This window comes from Gorilla gorilla, chromosome 1 (genome assembly GCF_029281585.2).
Source record: "Gorilla gorilla gorilla isolate KB3781 chromosome 1, NHGRI_mGorGor1-v2.1_pri, whole genome shotgun sequence".
NCBI lineage: Eukaryota > Metazoa > Chordata > Mammalia > Primates > Hominidae > Gorilla > Gorilla gorilla.
The window spans coordinates 98975573-98996257 of record NC_073224.2 but is presented as its reverse complement, the minus strand read 5'-3'; the positions used below and the strand labels follow the sequence as shown (position 1 = coordinate 98996257).

General features: G+C 41.6%; 1 protein-coding gene across 1 annotated transcript; it reads right to left on the bottom strand.

Annotated features, from left to right (window-relative positions):
• Positions 1 to 9513: 9513 nt before the first annotated feature.
• On the bottom strand, positions 9514 to 20442 carry CD5L (CD5 molecule like). The gene is made up of 6 exons (XM_019024981.3): positions 20273 to 20442; positions 17984 to 18010; positions 14428 to 14748; positions 13000 to 13341; positions 11772 to 12092; positions 9514 to 10545 (listed from the first exon to the last, which is right to left on the bottom strand). The coding sequence occupies exons 1-6, from the start codon at positions 20298 to 20300 to the stop codon at positions 10541 to 10543; spliced, it is 1044 nt and encodes a 347-aa protein (XP_018880526.3). The 5' UTR covers positions 20301 to 20442; the 3' UTR covers positions 9514 to 10540.
• Between the last annotated feature and the right edge of the window lie 243 nt (positions 20443 to 20685).

Genomic DNA, 20685 nt, shown 5'->3' with positions numbered 1-20685 from the left:
CTGAGAAAAGAAACTATTCAGTGATACGCAAAACCAGAGGGAAAAGGGAGCAATGTTGGTAACCAGGCTGACAGCGAAAGTGCTGAAAACGAATAGGTATTCCATAGCTTTATTTATTGGCTTAGGAAAGCCTGTGTGGGGATAAGCTTGCTTAGTGTAAAGTTTCAGGATCAATGCAAAAAAATCTCCTGAATGAGAATGTAGAGTCCTCTAAATCCAGGGTGTAAAGCTGTTTTTGCATACACTCTGCTGTTTCATCTCTCTCTTTTTCTTTTAATCTGTTGGTTTTTTTAATGTTTTAATTGACACATTGTAATTGTACATATTTATGGGGCACAATTTGACATTGCAATATAATACATATATATGTTGTACAGTGATGATCAAATCAGGGTGGTTGGCATATCCATTGTCTCGTGCAGTTTTCATTTCTATGTGGTGAGAACATTCAAAAGCCTCTTTCCTAGCTATTTTGTAATATATAATACCTTACTAGTAATCATAGTTACCCTACTGTGCAATAAAACACCAAACCTTATTCCTCTTATCGAATTGGCACCTTGTACCTGTTGACCAATCTTTCCCTCTCTTCCCTCCTCATTCCCTCCTCAGTCTCTGATAGATGCTATTCTATGCTATACTTCCATAATATCAACTTCTTATTTTTTTCAGATTCCACATATAAGTAAGTTCATGTGGTATTTGTCTTTCTGTGTCTGGCTTAATTCACTTAACATGATGTCCTCCAGCTTCATTCATGTTGTCACAAATGACAGGATTTCATTTTGTATGGCTGAATGGTATTCCGTTGTATATATACACCACATTTTCTTTATGGATTCATCTGTTGTTGAGGTCTTAGGTTGATTCTCATCACATCTCTTCCTGTGTGTCCTGCTCCAGTGCCTTCACAAGATGTTCAGATTAAAATGTGTTTCCTCCTCCACAGATATAAAGGCTATAACATTTTATTTGTTAAGCTCTCTCACACTTTTATTTTTATAATGTGATAGTTCATGCATGCATACAAAAAAGTAACATGAATATAAATTATGAAATACTACGATGAAATGAAAAGCCATGAGCCTATCCCCAGACTGTTTTAAGAACTTGAACATAACATGATACTATTACATCTACTTGAGTGTGCCTTTTCTAACCCACTCCTCGTGTACTCTCCAGAAGTAATTACCACTCTGAATATTTTGTTTATATTTCTCTTTCTTAAAAATCAGCTTATTGAGTTATAATTAATATACATTGAAATGAACCCATCATAAGTATATGATTCAATGATTTTTGACAAACATACACACTGATGTAAATGCAATCACTGTCATGATCTAGAACATTTCCATCATCTCAATGGGTTTCCTTGTGTGCCTTCCCAGTCACCCCAAACCTTCCAGAACTAGGTAACTCTCCATCTGCTTTCTATAGATTTGATTTGCCTTTTCTAGAATTTCCTATAAATTGAAACATATAATATTTACTCTTTTGTTTCTAAGTTCTTTCCTTTGGCATAATATTTTTGAGATTCATCCATGTAGTATGAATAAAGCTGCTATAAACATTCATGTACAAAATTTTGGGTGACTATTCCATGGTGGAATTATTGAGTGAGAATATGCTTATGTTTTCAGGAAACTTAAATTACTTCCCTACTTGATTTTTACTATTTTACATTCCCACCAGCAGTCTGAATTCCAGTTTCTCCATATCCTCTCTAACTCCTTTTTTAAAGCCAATTCAGTGCATGTGTAGAGATATCTTATGAGTTTAATTTGCATTTCTTGGCGGCCAATGAAGCTAAACATTTCTCATGTGTTTATTAGCCCTTTGTATATTTTCTTCCTTGAAATGTCTCTTCATGTTATTTTCCTATTTATTCATAAGGCTGCTTGTCCAATTTTTGTCAAAAAACGAAAACAAAAAAGAGATCAGAATTATCTAATTTTTGGTGAAGCCCAATTTATCTTTTTTTTCTTGCATGGTTAATGCTTTTTTTTTTTTTTTTTTTTTTTGATATAAGGTCTCGCTTTGTGACCCAGGCTGGAGTGCAGTGGTATGATCATGTCTTTCTACAACCTCAACCTCCCAAGCTCAAGCGATCCTCCTGCCTTATCCTTCTGAGTGGCTGGGACTACAGGAGCGCACTATCATACCTGGCTAATTTTTTAATTATTATCTTTAATAGAGACAACATTGTGTGTAGTAAAGACAAATCTATATCCAGAGTAAGTGTCTATTCCAGTAAGGACAAAACACTACTGCTTCCATGATGGAAGTGGCCCCTTGTAATCAACCTGCCACCTGGTAGCTGGCTGATTACTCTGGGAAGTAGTGTCATATTAGGGACTCAGCATGGTCTCCACTGCTGGCATATTAGGCACTCCAAGGCAGCTGTAGCCAGGTTGCCCTTGGAGAGTGCAAGTTCATGATGCTGAGCCCCTGCATTAACTCCATCTTTCCATGGCCACTTTGTTCATGAGCCCATTGGGCCACAACACGGGTGGCTGGGGAAGTGGGCTGACCCACTTCCACAGAATGGGTCATTTTATCCACTTGATTATTAAAGTCCTCCTCTGCTGAGGTCACCCTTTGGTGAGCATTTACATGAAACCCAAATATCTTCACATTTATTTTGCTCATTCAAAGAGGTCTATCTACATACCCCTTCCCCAAATTTCCTTATTCACCAATTTTCCAGTCATCTTTCTTTCAAGTCTCTGGCCATCCAGCCAAACTATTGCCCACAGTCCATGAATCTGTATAGAATTGCACTTCAGGTCATCTCTCCTTCCAAGCAAAAGTGCACAACCAGGTGCACTGCTTTAAGTTCTGCTGACTGAAGATTTTTTGTCACCACTGTCTTTTAGGAATGTCTCAGGAAGGTGCTGCAGCTGTCCACTTTCACGTGGTGACTGCATATTACGTAGAACCGTCTATAAATCAGGCCAGAGAGTCTTCTCCTCCTCTGTCAACTGATTGGAGGGAACTCCCCATGAAGCCACAGGTGCAGGCTGGGAGAGAGAAGGCAGTGTAGCAGGAGTGGAGATTGTGGATATTTTAACCACCTCTTCATGTAGTATCACTGAGGTACAAGGCCCCTAAATTATTTTCAGATTTATTTCCCATCCTCTGAAACAAAAATGCCTTACCAATAAGTCTAGAGCAGCTGCTACTTCTCGCACACTAGATTCAATCAGCATAATGTCATCAATGTAATGGACCAGTGTTATATCTTGTGGAAGAGACAGACACTCAAAATCTCTGTGAAGTACGTCATGACATAGGGCTGGAAAATTGAAATGCTCCTAAGGTAGGACAATGAAAGTGTAGTGCTAGCCTTGCTAGCTGAAAGCAAAATGTTTCTGGTGAGCTTTATTGACAGAGATGGAGAAAAGGGCATTTTCCAGATCAGTAGCTATATACCAGGTATGAGGGGATGTGTTAATTTGCTTAAGCAATGAAACCACATCTGGTACAGCAGCTGCAATTCATGTCACCTCATGGTTAAGCTTATGATAATCAACTGGCATTCTCCAGGACCCATCTGTCTTCTGCACAGGCCAAATAGGTGAGTTAAATAGAATTGTTGTAGGAATCACTACCCTTGCATCCTTAATTGTGTCACTAATCTCCGCAATTCTTCCAAGAATGCAGTCTTGCTTTTAACTTACTATTTTTCTAGGCGGAGGCAGTACTATTGGATTCTACCTGGACTTTACCATCATAGTAGCCCTCATTCCACAGGTCAGAGAAACAATGTAGGGTCTTTGTCAGCTGCTGAGTAATTCTATTTCAATTATGCATTCCGGAGCTGGGGTTATAACCACCGGATGGGTTCAGGGACCCATTGGGCCCAATGTGAGACAGACCTCAGCTAAAATTCCATTGATCACCTGAACTTCATAAACTCCTACCCTGACTTCTGGAGCACAGTGATGTTTTGGGTCTTCTTTACTCAGAATGAATTAGGGCTGGAATCCAACAATCCCCAAGAAGTCTGATTATTTTTCCCAGTGCACAATTATCCTGGAAAAATGTATAGATCTCTTTGGAGAAGCTTTGGAGAAAGATTAGCAACAAATTTTTGGTATTGTACTAGTTTTCTTCCTCAAAGGCACCTGCCCTTTCCTTCATTCAGGAGGTTCCAGCTTTGTAAATTGGCTCAAATCTAGAAATTGATTGAGGACTGTGACTCTCTGTTTCTATGATTTAGGTTAGACTGTTGTTTGCTTGACCTAAAATGTTTCTGTTTATATAGATCAAGTAGGAAATTAGTAGGATTCCTATCTATTTCAATTCCAGAAACACATGATGATCTAGTCAGTGTCATAGGTCTCTGTGAGTCAGATTATTCTGATGATTGCTTTGACTTTGTTGTCCACTTTCGTAACCACACCTACATAGCCTTTGGCAGTTGAATGCTATCAGTTGGCCCTGCCATCCTGGGATCCAGTTACTCCTATTGCATTTTAATTTCCCAATTCAGTGACTGCAATTTCCACTGTAAGGCTGGCCTACGGAGAAGAGCGATGACAGAGTTTTTCAGATGCCAGGGCTCCCCTCAGAAATTTATTTCTCACAGCTAATGATAAAATGAGTGTCTTCTGAACTATTCCAGTGTGTGTGTGAGTAGGTCTTAAATGATAAAACCTCTTCAACAGTCCACTTTCCCTAAGTTGTTCAATCCCTTCTTCTACATTAAACCAAGGCAGTGTGTGCCACCTCACTCTTTGTGGGTCACCTTTTGTTCCATGTTTTGTCCTACTAACCAAACAAACGGCAAGAGCCCTTTTCACCTTCATGAGCTGCAATATTAAAGAAAGAATATATACTTTGCAAGCCCATATCAATAAATTCTGCCTAATCAAACTTAAGTTCTTTTCATCATTATCTTATACCTTTAGTATTCATTCTCACATGTGTTCCCCAGATTTCTGTCTGCTTGAATTAGAAAAACTCAAGCAGTTCTTTTGGAGTGTAGTGTGACCTCCTCATGGGTCACAATTTATATCTCACCTTTAGAGGCTTGTTGCAATGTGAGTATAGTTATAGATCTAGAATCAAAGAAAAGTGGTAGGAGTGGGTCCTGAGGAGAATTGGCATTGTCTTTCATGACTCTGGGGAGGCCTTACAGTTTCCTCCGGCAATGCAAGTTTAGTCACTCAGATGGAATAGAGAGGCCAATACCTCTAGGGTGTGGATGCCACTCTGCCAGGTGTGGTTAGGCTTCCTGAGAGTTTTCTCACACATCCCCATCCTAACTTACAGGATCTCATCATTTCCCAATCAATGCCTGCCCTTTAATGGTAGATACACTGAAGTTCTGGGGGGTTAAATTGCTTTGTAGTTTAGCCAGTTGCACAATTGAGATCCAGCATTTGATTTTCAGCAATCTCAACTCTGTAGCTACAGGAGATAAGGGTCTCCCTTAAGAGCACATATAAAAGTTTTCAGGTGATTCATGTGGTAATTGAGCTGTGAATTCAAATCCCTGAGCTCATCTTTTTCTTTCACCACTTTGTCCAGTAGAATTAAGAGTAACCAGCCAACCTCATTGTATTTGCTAGTTTTCCAAAAATGTTTGAAAGTATCATAAACATAGTCACTCAGCTTCTTGCTTCTTATGAGTGGTTGATTAGGAATATCTAATGTGGATATTTTTGTATCTTTATTACCAATTCAAGCCATGAACACACAGTGCTATCTTTATTATTGTAAATAAAGTTACCAGCATTTTATATCTAATCAGATTATAGAGCCAATTTCAGAAACCCCATAACCAATTCAGAAAATTTATCCTTAAAATTCCGTTCCTCTAGAATCTCTTTCAGTACCCAAATCTGTATTTTGTCAGAGTTCTTCAGAGAAACAGAACAAATGGTGTATGTGTGTGTGTGTGTGTGTGTGTATGTGTGTTATAATGTATTTAAGTAGTTGGTACACACAATTATGGAGGCTGGAAATCTGTTGTGTGCAATGTGGAGACATAGGAAAGGTGGTGATGTAGTTCCAAACTATGTCTGATGGCCTGAGGACTAGACCTGATGTTGTAAGTTCTGATCCAACTCTGAAGGCCTGAGAATCAGGGGCACCAAGTATAAGTCCCAGTCCAAGGGCAGAAGAAGATCAATGTTCATCTCATGCAGTCATGTAGACAGTAAATGCTCCCTTCTTCTGTGTTTTTCTTCTATTCAGGCACTCAACAGATTAGATGATGCCCACCTACACTGGGAAATGCAACATGCTTTACTCAGTCTACTGATACAAATGCTAACTCATCTGGAAACATCTTCACAGACACACATAGAAATAAGGTTTAACCAAATATATGGACACCCCATGACTCAGTGAAATTAACATATAGAATTAACCATCACAGGTAGTTTCAGGGAAAGTATTAAGGAGGAGAAAAGTAACCAAGACAGAGCTCAACCAGAGGAATCTGGGTAGGCAACATAAGGTGGAGTCCAGAGGCAATCATAACTCAGTTGCAAATTCCCATAGTAGTTAAAAGTGCCATTATCACTTCTAGTTTATTATCATTGCAACTTTATTAGCTCTTCCTCATGTTCCATTTTCTTCCAGAACCCAGAAGAAGGTTTATATTTGGGTTCTGCCTCAACCATTTCACAGTATAACTCAAATTAACCTTTGATGGAGGAAGGGAAGAAATGAGGAGTAAGTGGCGGAGAAGGAGTGATAAATTCCACAAGACCAGGGAATTGAGTGGTTCTGGGTTCTATGTGGAGCAACAACTTGAGTCTCATACCCTTGCAATGCCCTAGGAAGACAGTGGGACCTCAGAAGGGAGAACCTCTAGGGTGCATCTAGAAAATGTAGAAGCCGTGGTGTCAAACCCAATAGTCAATTCATCTTACTTGGTCCATCAACACAGTCAATACATATCTCCTTCTTGAAACTTTCTTCATTTGGTTTTAAAGATACCAGTCTCATGCTTACTTCTACTTCACTGTCTTTTACACCTGTGATGGACAGGTCCTATGTCCCCTCAAGTGCCCGCATGTCTTAGCTTTTCTACCTGTAATTTTCACTGGTACTCAGGAGTTCACTCAGCCCATACACAAGGTTTAACACCAACAGGAGCAACTCTCAATCAATGGGATATGAGATTCGGTAGATAAATACTTCAGCTTACTCATTCCTTGGTGAGAATATTTTGAAATAATTTTTACACAGTGCCTCAGAAGACCCCCAGAGAGATGGAGACTCAGTTGCCCCCAGCAGTAACCAACTCATTAATGCTCACTTTATTGTGTTTTCTTTCTTTCCTACTAACCTTCCTCAGTCTCTCACAAGTGTTTCCTGAAATTATCACCTAATAAAAAATCTGCATCTAAGTCCCTGTTTCAAGGGAATGTAAGCTAAATGTTGGATTAAATGTTGGTTCTCTGAGGCTCTGTTCTTGGATCTCCTCTCCTTTTCTGTCTCACTCATTTTCTTGGGACTGAAGTCCTGTAGTCTAATGGCTTTGAATACCATCTATGTGTAACGGTTTCCCAGATCATGTATCCAAGCCCAGACCACTCTTCTAAACTTTTACTTATTATCTCCACATGGAGATCTAATAGGTATCAGACTTAACATGTCTAAACAGAGCTTCTGATAGCTCCTCTCCCAAAAACCTGCTCCTCTGGAAGACTTACCACAGTTTAGTAAATTTGATGTGTTTGAGGAAAGGAGAGAAAGCCCATGTGACAGGAATGGGTTGTTAGAGGACAAGAGTAGCATGAGATGAGGTTGGAGGAGTAGGCAGGGACCAGATCACGCATAGGCATTTAAGTCTAAGTAAGAAGTTTACATTTAACTCATGTGCAATGAGAAGCTCTCAAAGACCCTTTGGCAGGGTTATAACCTGATTTAAATTACATTTTAAGAGAGAAATGAGACATTGAGAATCATTGAAAGTTCATCAGGTAACAAAGTTGAAGAGAGATTTTCCAACAGAGGAAAGAGGAAGCATGAATAGCTGTCAGTTCTGATTTGCCTGTCTTCTATAACCCACCTTCACTAGACCTTTAATTGTTCTGTGTTTTAATGTGGAGGCCATGAGCTTTAAATGTCACCCTTGTAAAAGAATTATTGGGCATTTATACAACCAGGGCCACTCAAAAGTAATATCTTGGAGTAATAGAAATAGAAATAGGCCTCTGTTTATAGGCTCTGGTCCTTATCTTTTCAGATCCATAAACATGATGTTATAAATGCAATGAGAGTCTATTCATTAGTAATAACTGGGTTTAGCTACTCAGCCTTACAAAAAATTAGTGAATTATCATTTTATGAATTTAAAATAAATATATTATCTGGGGTTCTTTTGGTTGGAAGTACAAAAACCAACATAAGTCAATCAAAAACTTCAAAAAAATTATTATGTACAATACAGCAGTTTGTCACAGAACCCAAGGCCAGGAATGCCATTTGACCCTAGGAAGAGCCAACGATGAGAAACCAGAAATACTTTCTGGGGTTTCTGTGTGTCTCATCTATGTTCCCCTCTGAGCATCTGTTTCATTCTTACTCATATATCTCTGTGGAAGGGCTTCCTCTGGTTCTCTGATCCATGTGGTAAAGCATTTTCTTCCCTTCTCTGAAGCTAGGTTTCTCTACCTATCTTCCCCTGCTAGCTTTTAAATATTTATTAAAAAATTGAGCTACAGTGGAACTGCGGGTTAGGATGCAGAAACACACTCCAGTGTCATTAGCAGTCATGGGATCCCATAGCCAGTATTCAAGAGTCTAGCTCTTTCTGTAGGCAATCTGTCTCACATTTCATATCTGAATAATGCAGGGTAAACATGACAAGGATGCCCTAAACCTAATGAATGGACAAGTTTGTCAGCAAATAGTATCAGTTCCATGCATTTCCTTAGGGACTCTTTTCAGAGGACCCCGTTATTCCATCATTTCAGCTTTGCAATGTCAGAAATTCATTCTCTCTTCAGTGTTTTTTCATCCTTCATTAAAACCTAGTGCTTTAAGAATGAATCCTCTAGGAAAGGCAGTGACTTAAAGAATCACAGTTTTGCCTCCGGACTCCCAGCCGAGTGGTGGGCTCTCTCCCTCCCACTCTCCTCCTGTCCCACTGCACCCCTCCTCCCACTCTCTGTCTTTCCCTGATGGTTGAACTGTTTTGACAGAATTAATTGAGTAAGGAGCCAGAGACCAGTGTGGCTCTGGGTTAGAAACATAAACACACTGGTTAGAAGAAAAGCAAAAAAATGTCAGATTAGAAAGGCATGGCATTAGAGTTGGCTTATCAGAAGTGTGTTAGCCTGAAGTCCAGGAGCAGCAGAACTGTCTTTGGGTACACAGGTTGGAGCAGAAATAGACTGGGAGACAGTTGCACACCCAGAGGACAGCTTTTTACACATATGGTTGTAACTGGAAGGTTCTCTTTTACCTAACCCTGTTTAAGAGACTGCCATAGAGAATCTGACACAGCTGCTTCTCTGTGGGCAGAAAGAGCATATCACACAGAGAGGCAATTGTTGAGACTGTGAAATCTGATTTATTAGATAAGTGTAAATGTGTAAATGTAGCCGTATAATAAGTACTCAGCCTAGCCTCAGAGTCTAAAGTTGTCAATTTTTACAATCAAGTCTTGATTCTCTTATTTCTGTCTTGCCTCAAGCTTACAGGCCCCAAAGTCTCAGTTGATAAAGTGAAAATGATATTTTTCACTTTTGCTTGGCATAAGACACAACTTTAGCCCTCCCTGACCTCTTTCTGCCTCTTTCTTGACCTTTTCCCAGTAACCAATATATTTTTCTTTGAATAAAGTAAAATGTATTTTTGACATTCGTCTCATTAAATGTCAACCATGTTGGCAGGTTGTATAGGGATGGAAAACAAAGATTTTTATTGGGGCAATCAGAGGATGAAACATCATTTTTTAAGGGTCACGAAAAGGTCTAGGATTATAGGATGCTGCTCTGCTCCTGAAAGAATTGTCTACCTACACTAAGAAATAACAGAATAGTGAGGTGTTGCTATTGTGGTCACCTGAAGCTTGAGGAAAAAAAAAAAAGTAGTGCAATCAAAAGAATTCTTAACTTTCCCCCAAGTTGCAAGAAATTGTCTACCCACATTTTCTTTCAAATGTTCCTTTCATTGTTTCATTCCTTTAATGTTTGCAGACATAGATCTTGCCTTAGTAATGGTCTGCACATCTGATCAAAGTGACAGGCCTGAGGACTCCAGGCAGCTTGAGAAGAGGCAGGAAAGGCCAGAACCAGTGTCAAAGGGTCAGGGTTGAGCACAGGATACACGGAAGCTCATCTTCCCCAGCAAGAGGGAACTCAACAGCTCACATCTACAGGCAGCAATGGGGGCTGCTTGTCCCTGAGAGTAAGGCATAAGCCCAGTGTTGAGACTCCTGAGGGGATGAGGGAGTAGTGGCTCAAGCCTGAGCCCCAGAATGAGTATGAGGATAATCAGGGCTCAGGAGGACAAGCAGAGGGCAGGCAGGGCCAGTGGGGCCAAGTCAAGCATCAAGAACACCAGGATACTATCCTATAAAGAGAAGGGGAAAATGCATTAAGGATGGGTATAGTCCAGGAAGGAATTATTCAGTTGAAACTCACATTAGCTAAGGGAGAAGATTGGGGCTCAACATAGGAAAAAGAGCTAAGCCATGTACAGATCCCACACTGATGTGAGCCAGGCCAGAACCTGGTGCAGTATCCCAGGGACTTACTCAGCTAGCTCCATGTGAGTCACAAACAGTACTGACATCTATTAACATATCTTATCCTTACACAATCACAAAGTCTTTGAGGTAAACCGGACAAGTGTCTTTCTATTTTTACCCATGAAAACACTTAGGTTCTGAGGAGTTAAGTGACTAACATTACACAGCTTCAAAGTAGCAGCAGCCTGGCTCAAACCCTAGCCTCCTGCAGCTGAATTTATTCTTCTCTGGGCACTAACTGCTTCCCACATACCTTGGTCAACTATCAGTTCTTATCTAGTTCCAGAGTTAGTGGTTTAACCAAGTAGCCCCACATTGATTACACAATGGGGCTTCAGACGGGTGGCTTTTTTGAGTCAGCCACCCAGCGGCTGCACTTGCATTTTCTAACCCAAATTGGGACAGGGCTTCTTCCTTCAATCCTCTGAAGAGGTCTACAGTTCAGGGCTGGTATTGTGGTCTCTCTGATAAGACTCTCTCATGGGCATTCTCAAAAAGCTCCCTACTGTAGTCCCACTCTCACAGACTAATTTAAAATCTAGGAGTGATGACAAATGGAATGAGGTAGAACCATCTTTCATAGTTTAACTTAGAGTTTCAAGGTTAGGGTCATCTAAGAGAATAACCTTGGGTTGAGAGTAAAGATAGTTTATTATGGTTCTGCTATATGTTTTGAAAGCAATTTTAATGCTTTTGAAGAGTTGCTTATTTTCTCCGACTTTCACTTTATGTTTACTATGTTTAATATAAAAACGTTGATGAAATAATTTTCAGAACGCCTCTTGTTTTTACATTCGATACCTGTATGTTCTCACGATCAGTATGTATATAGTGTCAGCCCTACCTCTACCCACCAGCCCCAGGAATAAAACCTACCACAGGGCCTGGACTTCCAGCCATATCCCTGGAAGTACAGAGCAGGTGATGACTATGAGCAGCTTCATGGCGCTTGTGAAAATACCCTTTTCCCCAGAGTACACCCCCATCATTTCCTCTTCCTTTATCATCCTCCTTGCCAGCCCTTATGAAGTCCATCTGTAGGACTTACCTGAGCAGAAGACAGCCACATCTTCCTGGTGGGTGCAGTCGTGAAACCCCCAAAATCTGTGCTGGCACTGCTCCAGGGACTGCTCCTCCCCTGAGCAACGAACATTATCCAGCCAGATGCGGCCAACCCCAGGGCCATAGCATTTCCGGTTTCTGAAGGAGGGAGAGAGGGACTTCCCACAGCCCAGTTGCTTGCATACCACCTGGTCCTCCTTTTCTCCCCAATCGTCATCACAGACAGAGCCCCATACGCCCTTGTGCAGCACCTCCAGTCGCCCACAGCAGAGGTTGTCTCCTCCTACTAGTCTCAAGTCAAAGGGATCTGCAGGATGGGGGAGGAAGTCAGGGGTTGGAGACAGGAAGGGAAAGGAGAAAAAATAAGATCATTTATTTTTAAAATTTTTTCATTTTGTATTTTTTGTATGTTTGTTTTGAGACATCGTCTCACTCTGTTGCCCAGGCTGGAGTGTAGTGGTGTGATCACCACTCACTGCAGCCTCAACCTCGAGGGCCCTAGTGATCCTCCCACCTCAGCCTCCCAAGTAGCTGGGACTACAGGTGCATGCCACAAAGCTCAGCTTTTTTTTTTTTTTTTTTTTTTTTTTTTTTTTTTTAAGAGACAGGGTTTTCCATATGTTGCTCAGGCTAGTCTCAAACTCTTGGGCTCAAGTGCTCCTCCCACCTTGGCTTCCCAAAGTGCTGGTATTATAGGCATGAGCCACTGCATCTGGCCAAGAAGATCATCTACATCCTTACCAAGCCCCATCAGCACATTTGAAACTCTCCACATGTATTTCTGTGATTAGAGCTCCTTCTGTAACTCTCCATCATGTTCTAACCTCTGTTGTCCAGGTCAACTTCTCTCACAAGGATCTTTTCACTTCCTCGTCTATTTTATAAATCTAATATTTATAAATGACATTCCAAGAAGTTTTAAAAATTGAAGAACTTAACAGATACATAAAAAGATGTACCTTGTTCCTACAATATAGAATTCAAACTAATGAGAGTTCATGTTAATATAGTGCTTAATATTAAAAGCATTTTCAGATACAAAGTTGGGTATTATTATCTCCATTTCAAAAACAAAGGAATTAATTATCTGCCCAGTTAAATAAGTACGCAATGGTCCTTTGGTGCGTTAGTAGCTCTTTGTAAATACTGTTTGAATGAGATTCCACATAATTAAATCCATGAATAAACCTAGTCTTTGGACGCACAGGCATTACCTTCACATTCGACCCACGTGTCTTCATCATGGTTGCAGGTGTTCTTCCCCCAAGGCCCAGAAGGGCAATCCTGAAGGGTTGCTTCTCGTCCTGAGCATGACATCTGGCTCAGCCAGATGGGTTTTCGGCCATAGGCATGCTTGTTGCAGCGTTTTTGAGTCAGTACAGCCCTCCCACATCCCAGCTGCCGGCACACCACCTTTGCGGCCCGGAGGCTCCAGCCTGTCTGGCACACGGTATACCACTGGTTCTGGTGCTTCACTTCCACGCGTCCCTTGCAATGCCCAGGGCCGTCAGCCAGCCTGACACCCTCTGGGACTGGGGAGAAAGAGCTCTCTGGGTCTGAGGGGAAAGAAAGAGAGCGTGTCTGTTCCCTGCCAGAACATGGTCTTCTCAGTAAAGGCGGCCCAATGGACACATCTCACAGTTCTTGGTGTTCAGTACAAGGCATGCTAAAGTGCTTAACACTGCCTCATAGATGCCTGCTGAAAGAATGAATGAGGAAATCAATGAAGAAAATGTAACTTCCAAATTCAAAGCTGAATTATTATCATTTCTGTAGCATTTTAATTTTTCAAACTGTTTTCATGTTCAACTTGTCATTTGATCCTCACAAGAGATCTTGTATAGACTTTTAAAAATAAATACAATAACATACAAGATATATCCAACACCAAATGCTTTTTGGTTCATTGTTGGCGTTATGAACTAAATATCTCAGATTAGTGCTCCCAACCCTCAATCTTTCTAAAAAATAGGACTGAGTCTTCAATGTCAAGGCAAAAGGTGACTGTTTCCCTAGAAACAAATTCTGTGGGCAGACAAAGAGGAGCCATGGACTAGCTCCTCAGTCACATCGCTGTCTAATGAACAAAAGAGAAGAGACTACTCATACATAGAAAGCAAGTATATGGGGGGAAGTAAAGGAGCACAGATCCGTTTGTCTATGTATCTTTCTATCATCTATCCACCTGTCTATTAGATTGTGTTAGTTTCCTATGAGTATCTCCTTTCTACCTGATTAGAAGATAAACTCCTGGAAAACTGAAACTATTTTTTAAAAAGCATACATTATACTTTGTGAGCTCATTTCTTCCCCCATAACTCCATGCCCAGCTCCAGAAACAGTATACTCTATTCAACAAATGTTTAGTGGTGTGCATGTTGGCATGTGTGTAAATAAGAGAAACAAGTTCTCATATAGATTGAAACTAAGATGAAAGCATTTGCTCAACCAAGTAGGAATTGCAGTTCTAGGTGAGGATATTGTTTATCTCCAGCACTGACAGTTGGGAAAGTATGAGATGTGGGGGGTGAGGGGCCAATTAGCCATTGTGTGAACGTCTATGGTGGGGAATGAAGACCAACAAGAGTGGCCGTGAGGGGTATGGCAGCTGGCAAGTGGTCCGGGACCTCTGCCATACTCACTCTCACACGATGCCCCAGCATCTTCATCATGTGAACAATCATAAACTTCTTCTTGCTCACACTGAGCCAATGTATCTTCTGTTCCTGTGCAACTGACCGATTGGATGAGGACCTTTTGCTCTTTTTCTGCTGGTGGCTCATACAAAATACCACTGGGGGTTCCGCTGGCAGCTCCACAGCCCAGCTCCCGGCACACCACAGCCACGTCCTTAATGTCCCAGCCGTCATCACACACGGTGCCCCACTGGCCTTTCTGTTCCACCTCCACCCGCCCTTCACAGCGGTGGAGGCCCCCCACCAGCCGCACTCCAGATGGAGACGCTGCAAAGAGACGGGTTGTTAGCTAGAGGCCTGAGAGGAGCTCAGAGGGTCCTTAGGCATGTACTCAGTCAATCTGGGACTCTTCCACCATTCAAATGGTGCAGAGTGTTGGGGAACTAGAAATAAGGGATCAGAAGAAAAGGGAAGGAAGAGGAGCTTCAGAACTCCGTCTCTGAGTTCTGGTTCTGCTACAGCCTTAATGGTACCCTGTCAAGAAACTCTACTTCAAGATACCTGGACATGACTGCTGGCATTTTCAGATTGAAGATTAAGGAAAAGAGGTTGGTTGAAGATCCAGCAGAGTTTTAGATTCTCTGGCGGTCAGAATCAGAAGGCCCTAAAGAGATCATAAAGTCCACCCCATTATTTCACAGATGAGGAAAATCATCCTCATGAAAGTTGTGGTCCTATGGCTACATTGTCCAAAAGTGGAAGCCCCAGGCCAGAACAGAGGTGTAAAGAGAATATCTGTTGTGTTTTTCCTCTTCATGACTCTGTCTCTCTCCATGGCAGTCAGATTGAGGCAGAGTGTGTACAATTTGGGCTGAACAGCCTAACTCACTCTCAGTGGCCAGTCCATGCCCATACTTGCTGCTTCCTATGAAATTGTTCCTTGTTCGAGCACCCATCTCAGGAGAAATACAGAGCATAGGGAAAGGGAAGAGTCAGAGTCTCAGAGCCCCAAGAGTTTGGTCTAATTGCAGGGACTAGAAGCATAAGAGAGGATTCATGGAGTCTCTAGATAAGTTGTGAGAAATCTAGGACTTGGTTCAGTTTCACGACTAGAACTCTGGAAGTACAAAAGAGGTGGGGTGCGATGGCTCATGCCTGTAATCTTAGCACTTTGGGAGGCTGAGGCAAGTGAATTTCTTGAGGTCAGGAGTTTAAGACCAGCCTGGACCACATGTTGAAACCCTGTCTCTACTAAAGAAAATAAATAAATGAATACAAATATTAGCCAGAAATTGCTCAAACTCAGGATTTGGAGGTTGTAGTGAGCCGAGATCATGCCACTGCACTCCAGCCTGGGCAACAGAGCAAGACTGCATCTCAAAAAAAGAGAAAAAAAGAAAAGACTAACCGAAATTTTCTTCCTTCCACCAAGACATGCAAGGAGAGTGGAGATGGCTGTGTAGGGAGACCAGGGAAGAGCCTATTAGACAGCAAACATTTGTTAGGTGCGTACTACATTTCTGTTTTGTTTGTTTGTTTGTTAGTGAACTCAGAGAACGGTGATGAACAAGGGAGATAGTATTGCTGCCCTCAAGAAGCTTATATTAAGCTTGGCAATCCCACCAAGCCTCCTGCAGCATCAGAGCAATATAGCAGAGGCTGAATTTGCCATGCTTACATGGAGAGAGATGGTTAGCTGAGAGAGTTCTGGTGCACCAGGAGAGGCCACGTTTGGACTGGAAGTCTATGGCCTATTGGAAGATGAACAGCTTAATAGGGGCCAACATGGGCCACATGGGATGACCCAGATTGCATGCATGGATGGAACGTGACTGCTGAGGATCAGATTTCCGACAGACTGACTTGTCACAACTGCACACGAAGTCCCCAGAGTTTAGAATCAGTCCAAGAGAAGTAGTTCAGTAAGAAAACTCTAATTTGGCTATTTTTTTTTTTTTTTTTGAGACAGAGTCTCACTCTGTCGCCCAGGCTGGAGTGCAGTGGCATGATCTTGGCTCACTGCAAGCTCCGCCTCCTGGGTTCACACCATTCTCCTGCCTCAGCCTCCCAAGTAGCTGGGATTACAGGCACCAGCCACCACACCTGGTTAATTTTTTTGTATTTTTAGTAGAGACGGGGTTTCACTGTGTTAGCCAGGATGGTCTCAATCTCCTGACCTCGTGACCCACCCGCCTTGGCCTCCCAAAGTGCTGGGATTACAGGTGTGAGCCATCACGCCTGGCCTAATCTGGCTAATTTTAAACTGCATCAGGAAGCTTATGTTTATTTCATGCATTTGTTTTTTAGTTTCTGTCCTTTGCTTAAATTTTTTTGGGAAAAAATATAAAAATGGAGGCTAGAGATAGCAATTAAAAGTTAACCATACAAAATAGGGCATTTATATAAACCATAAAAAGCTAAGAAAAGTTTTCATTTTCACACAACTGAGTTTAAGGCTTATAGATCTCGGTAAAAATATAATTTAAGAGCAGTTATCCAGAAACGTTTTTATCTTCATGAGTAGCATGAACCATAAATAATTTGGGGGTCATTGTATCTGACATTAGAGTTTGGATTGGCATTATTGCATACTCCAAGAAATACTAGCTATCAGGATTAACAGGATATTTTCTTTCCTTGCTGACTGCAAAATTCTCAATTTTTAATCAATTTTCATTTTCTATGGGGTAGAAGACTAAAATAGCCATGGGAAAGAAAAAATAAATAAAAAACAAAAAACAAAAAATAAGTAAACAAGAAATTCAGGGAAAGAAGAAATAAATAAACAAATTACTTTTTTAAAAACAAGAAATTCAGCTTGAGGAAACAGAAGGGCTGAGAAAAGAATAATCTGAATGTCAAGATGAGAACCCAGGAAGGTTGCATCTATCAGGGTATAGGATTCTCCACACCAATAGCAATGTTCTCTGGCTGCCCCTCTCTGGTAAAGTCTCTGTGATCAAGCAGAAGGGGAGACTGGAAGGATAATATACAAGAAACTGATAATCCACAACCCATAGCCTCCCTCTTCTATAAACTCATTCTCTCTGTGCACCCTTTCCTTGGGTTTATCATTTGTGCGTTACCCAAAGACTCTCCGAGCAGGAAATCCAGCCTATACTCTGCTGGTCAAGCTATGTGCTGCAAGCAACAATGCATTTCTAATTCAAACAAAGATACCATTAAGCCTGGCAGGGGGACCTGGATATGCTGGAAACCAACAGGAAGAAACCAAAAGGAAGTTCATTTTTCAGGTATGTCCATAAGGCAGTGAAGTGCATTCTAGACCTGAAATGAACCCAGCTCTTACTTGGATGCTGGCCAAGTGGCCACAGAAACCAAGTGGGGAGAGGTGCCCCCTGCCAGGATAAACCACCCAAACCCTTCTAAATTCTGGAGGTGGAAATCTGCCCACACAAGACTGAGTGGGTGAGGTAGGAAGCCAGAAAGGAAGTCTGCTGGGCCTGTTTTGAACAAGTCTTTCTCTGTGGCTCAAGAAGCTTCAAAATTTCCCCTCTCCTAAGCTTGAGGCCTCCCTCTCAGAAATCCCCAAAAATCTTACCTAGGAATCCAGGTCTGGTGTAAATGGCTGGGGAAGAAAGAAGGAAATGAGTGAGGTCAATTTCCAAGGCTTTATTCAAAGAACACAACTCTAGAAGGCCTTCACAGAACTGTGTGAGACAAGAGTGGTAGATGCAGAGCCTCCAATGTCAGTCCTGTTGGGACCTTCTTCTTCTGGGATGACCATCCTCCAAGGACACAGGGACACTGGCTAGAAATCACAGAGACCAATTCTACCACAGCTAACTGGTTCAGCCTGCTTTCTTCACACGTGGTGGTGGATAGATTGGTTTTCTATTCTAGTCAATTAGATGGATTGGGTTATTACTGCCTGAAGTAAAAGTGTAGTGATACAGCCTCTTGGCTCAACAGGAAAGAGTGCTGGAGGCCACTGGGAAGATGCACTGGCCGGTGGAGGTAAAGATGCCATGGTGGGCAGAGCAGAAATTAGGGCAAAGGGGCAGGATATGCCTGTGTTCATTGGCACAGCATTTAGACCAGGTAAGCAAACTCTTACTGTAAGAGGCCAGACAGTAATATTTTCAGTTTTGTGGGCCATACAGTGTCTGTTGCAACCACTCAGCTCTGCCATTGTAGCCTGAGAACAGCCACATATATGTATGCAGATAAGGACGGCTATGTTCCATTAAACCTTTATTAGACACTGAAATTTAAATTTTTTGTCATTTTCATGTGTCATAAAATAGTATTTTTCTTTTGCTTTTTTCCTACCATTTAAAAATACAAACCTCATTATCAGCTTGCAGGCTGTTTTAGCTGATTTAGATGAATAGCTCAGGAAGCAGCTCTATATGTAGTTCCAAACCTCCAGATTTCAGCACCAGCCTGTCTTTAAAACATGGGGGATTCTTCCTACAGGATCTCTGTGTATTTGGACTCCTTTCTCCATAAGGTCCCTCCTAATGCTGTAGAGAGTCCTGGGCCCTGTAACCTCCAGGAGTCCCTGAGGCCTGTGCATTTTCAACTGCAAAACACCCACCACCCCCATCTTATAGGATTTTTCAGAAGGAGCAAATATCTTTGGACCTCCAGCCTACAGTTTTTCAGGCAGATTCAAGTAGTTCAGTTGTTTATCCTGGAATATTTTCTTTTCTTGGTTTCCAAATAACTTCTCATTACCCTCATTCCCTTAATCTTCAGAATGTGGCCACTCTCAGGCTCAATGAGGCCTTTTCTGCAACTGTCCAAAACTCAAGGTTATACTATACATATGGGAATCATTGCATAACCCCCAACCCAACATGTGTACATGTGAAGGAAAGTGAGCATGGCAAGCCTGATATGCAGGTGCAAACGTGATGTAGCCAGTAAGTGACTTGGAAGCTCTGCAGTAGGGTGGGTAACTGCAGAAGGCACAGGCCAGAAAGGCTTCATGAAGCAGGTGGAAGTGCAGATGAGCCTGGAAGACCCAATAGTATATCCATGAGGGGCAGGACTAGCCATTGAGTGATGTGGGGGATGCATGGATGTTTAAGATGTGGTCAGTACCTTACATTGAACACAAAAGTGTCCAGCTGAGAGGCTTGTGTGGGCTTTGGTGATGTACTAGATCATCAAGACATAAAAGTGGATGTGATTGATTAGCATAGGGATTTACCAGGCCTTGTTAGATGCTTTATATTAGTTATCTTATAAAAAAACTCCTAAAAACCTCTGAGGAACATAATATTATCCTCACTTCATAGATGAGAGAGCAAAATTTAAGAGAGGTATGGTAACCTACGAATTCACACCGCTAAGAAATCAAAACGGCAGGATTGAAATCCAGGTCTCCTTGGCTCCACAATCACCAGATTAACTAGGTTAATCTCTAGATTACTCTAAGCAATGAGTAACTGAAGAAAATTAGAAAAACATTATATGAAACACTTTTCAGAGGAAACCAGACAATATGATCAATGAAAGGTGATTGTCTTGCAGTTCTACTTCCTTTCCTGGCTCTACTTGCTGCTGCCCAGTGCCCATTCATTTGTCTTCTTACTAATAGTACATTTAGGAACACTTATGTAAAAAGAGAAATGGGATAGACTATCATGACTCTGTCATTACAAATATAAGAAAATAGAAAAAAATCTGTTAAAGCGAATTACAAATGTGTATGGATTAAGCGGCTTTTTAAGGATTAGAATAGTTACCAAATGTAGAAAGGAGGAAGAAGTTCATCCTTGAAAAACATCTAAATCTGTTCCAGGTTGGCAGGGAGAAAGTTCTCCTAATCAAAGTTCCAGAAAACTCTGAAGCCTAAACCAACAGGTGCAGAGATACTCACCAAGGATCAAGGAGAATAGCAGAGCCATGACCAAGGCAGGTGAAGATGATGAGCTGAAATTTAAGGCTAGAAGGAGGTCCCCAAGCAGCAATATTTAGTTTTAGCTGCAAGTATGTTAAGAGGAGGGACAAAGACAGGTCCTGAGTGCAGACAAAGCATTATCAGATGATCAGAAACCAATAGACTCGGTGGGCAGAGCTGACAGAGCTGGACTTGCTGAAATCAGCATGTTCCAGAGGAAAGGAAGTGGCCAGAACTGGTGGAAAAATGCTGAAAACAAAACAGAAATGGGCTATCATGACTTGGTTCTGCTGTAAGTCCAGCTCCATCTGTCTCTCCTACAGCCCCTTTGCTATGTAAACAGAGGAAACACCTCCCACAAGGAAAGGCAGGTGCCAAAAATATGGCCATCT

Excerpts from the sequence above, each read along its gene's own strand:
- CD5L (XM_019024981.3), bottom strand. The coding sequence starts at position 20,300 with ATGGCTCTGCTATTCTCCTTGATCCTTG. Across the intron at positions 14,749-17,983 it reads CACCAGACCTGGATTCCTAG|CGTCTCCATCTGGAGTGCGG; the intron begins GTAAGATTTTTG and ends GTCTCTTTGCAG. Across the intron at positions 13,342-14,427 it reads TGCTGGGGCATCGTGTGAGA|ACCCAGAGAGCTCTTTCTCC; the intron begins GTGAGTATGGCA and ends CTTTCCCCTCAG.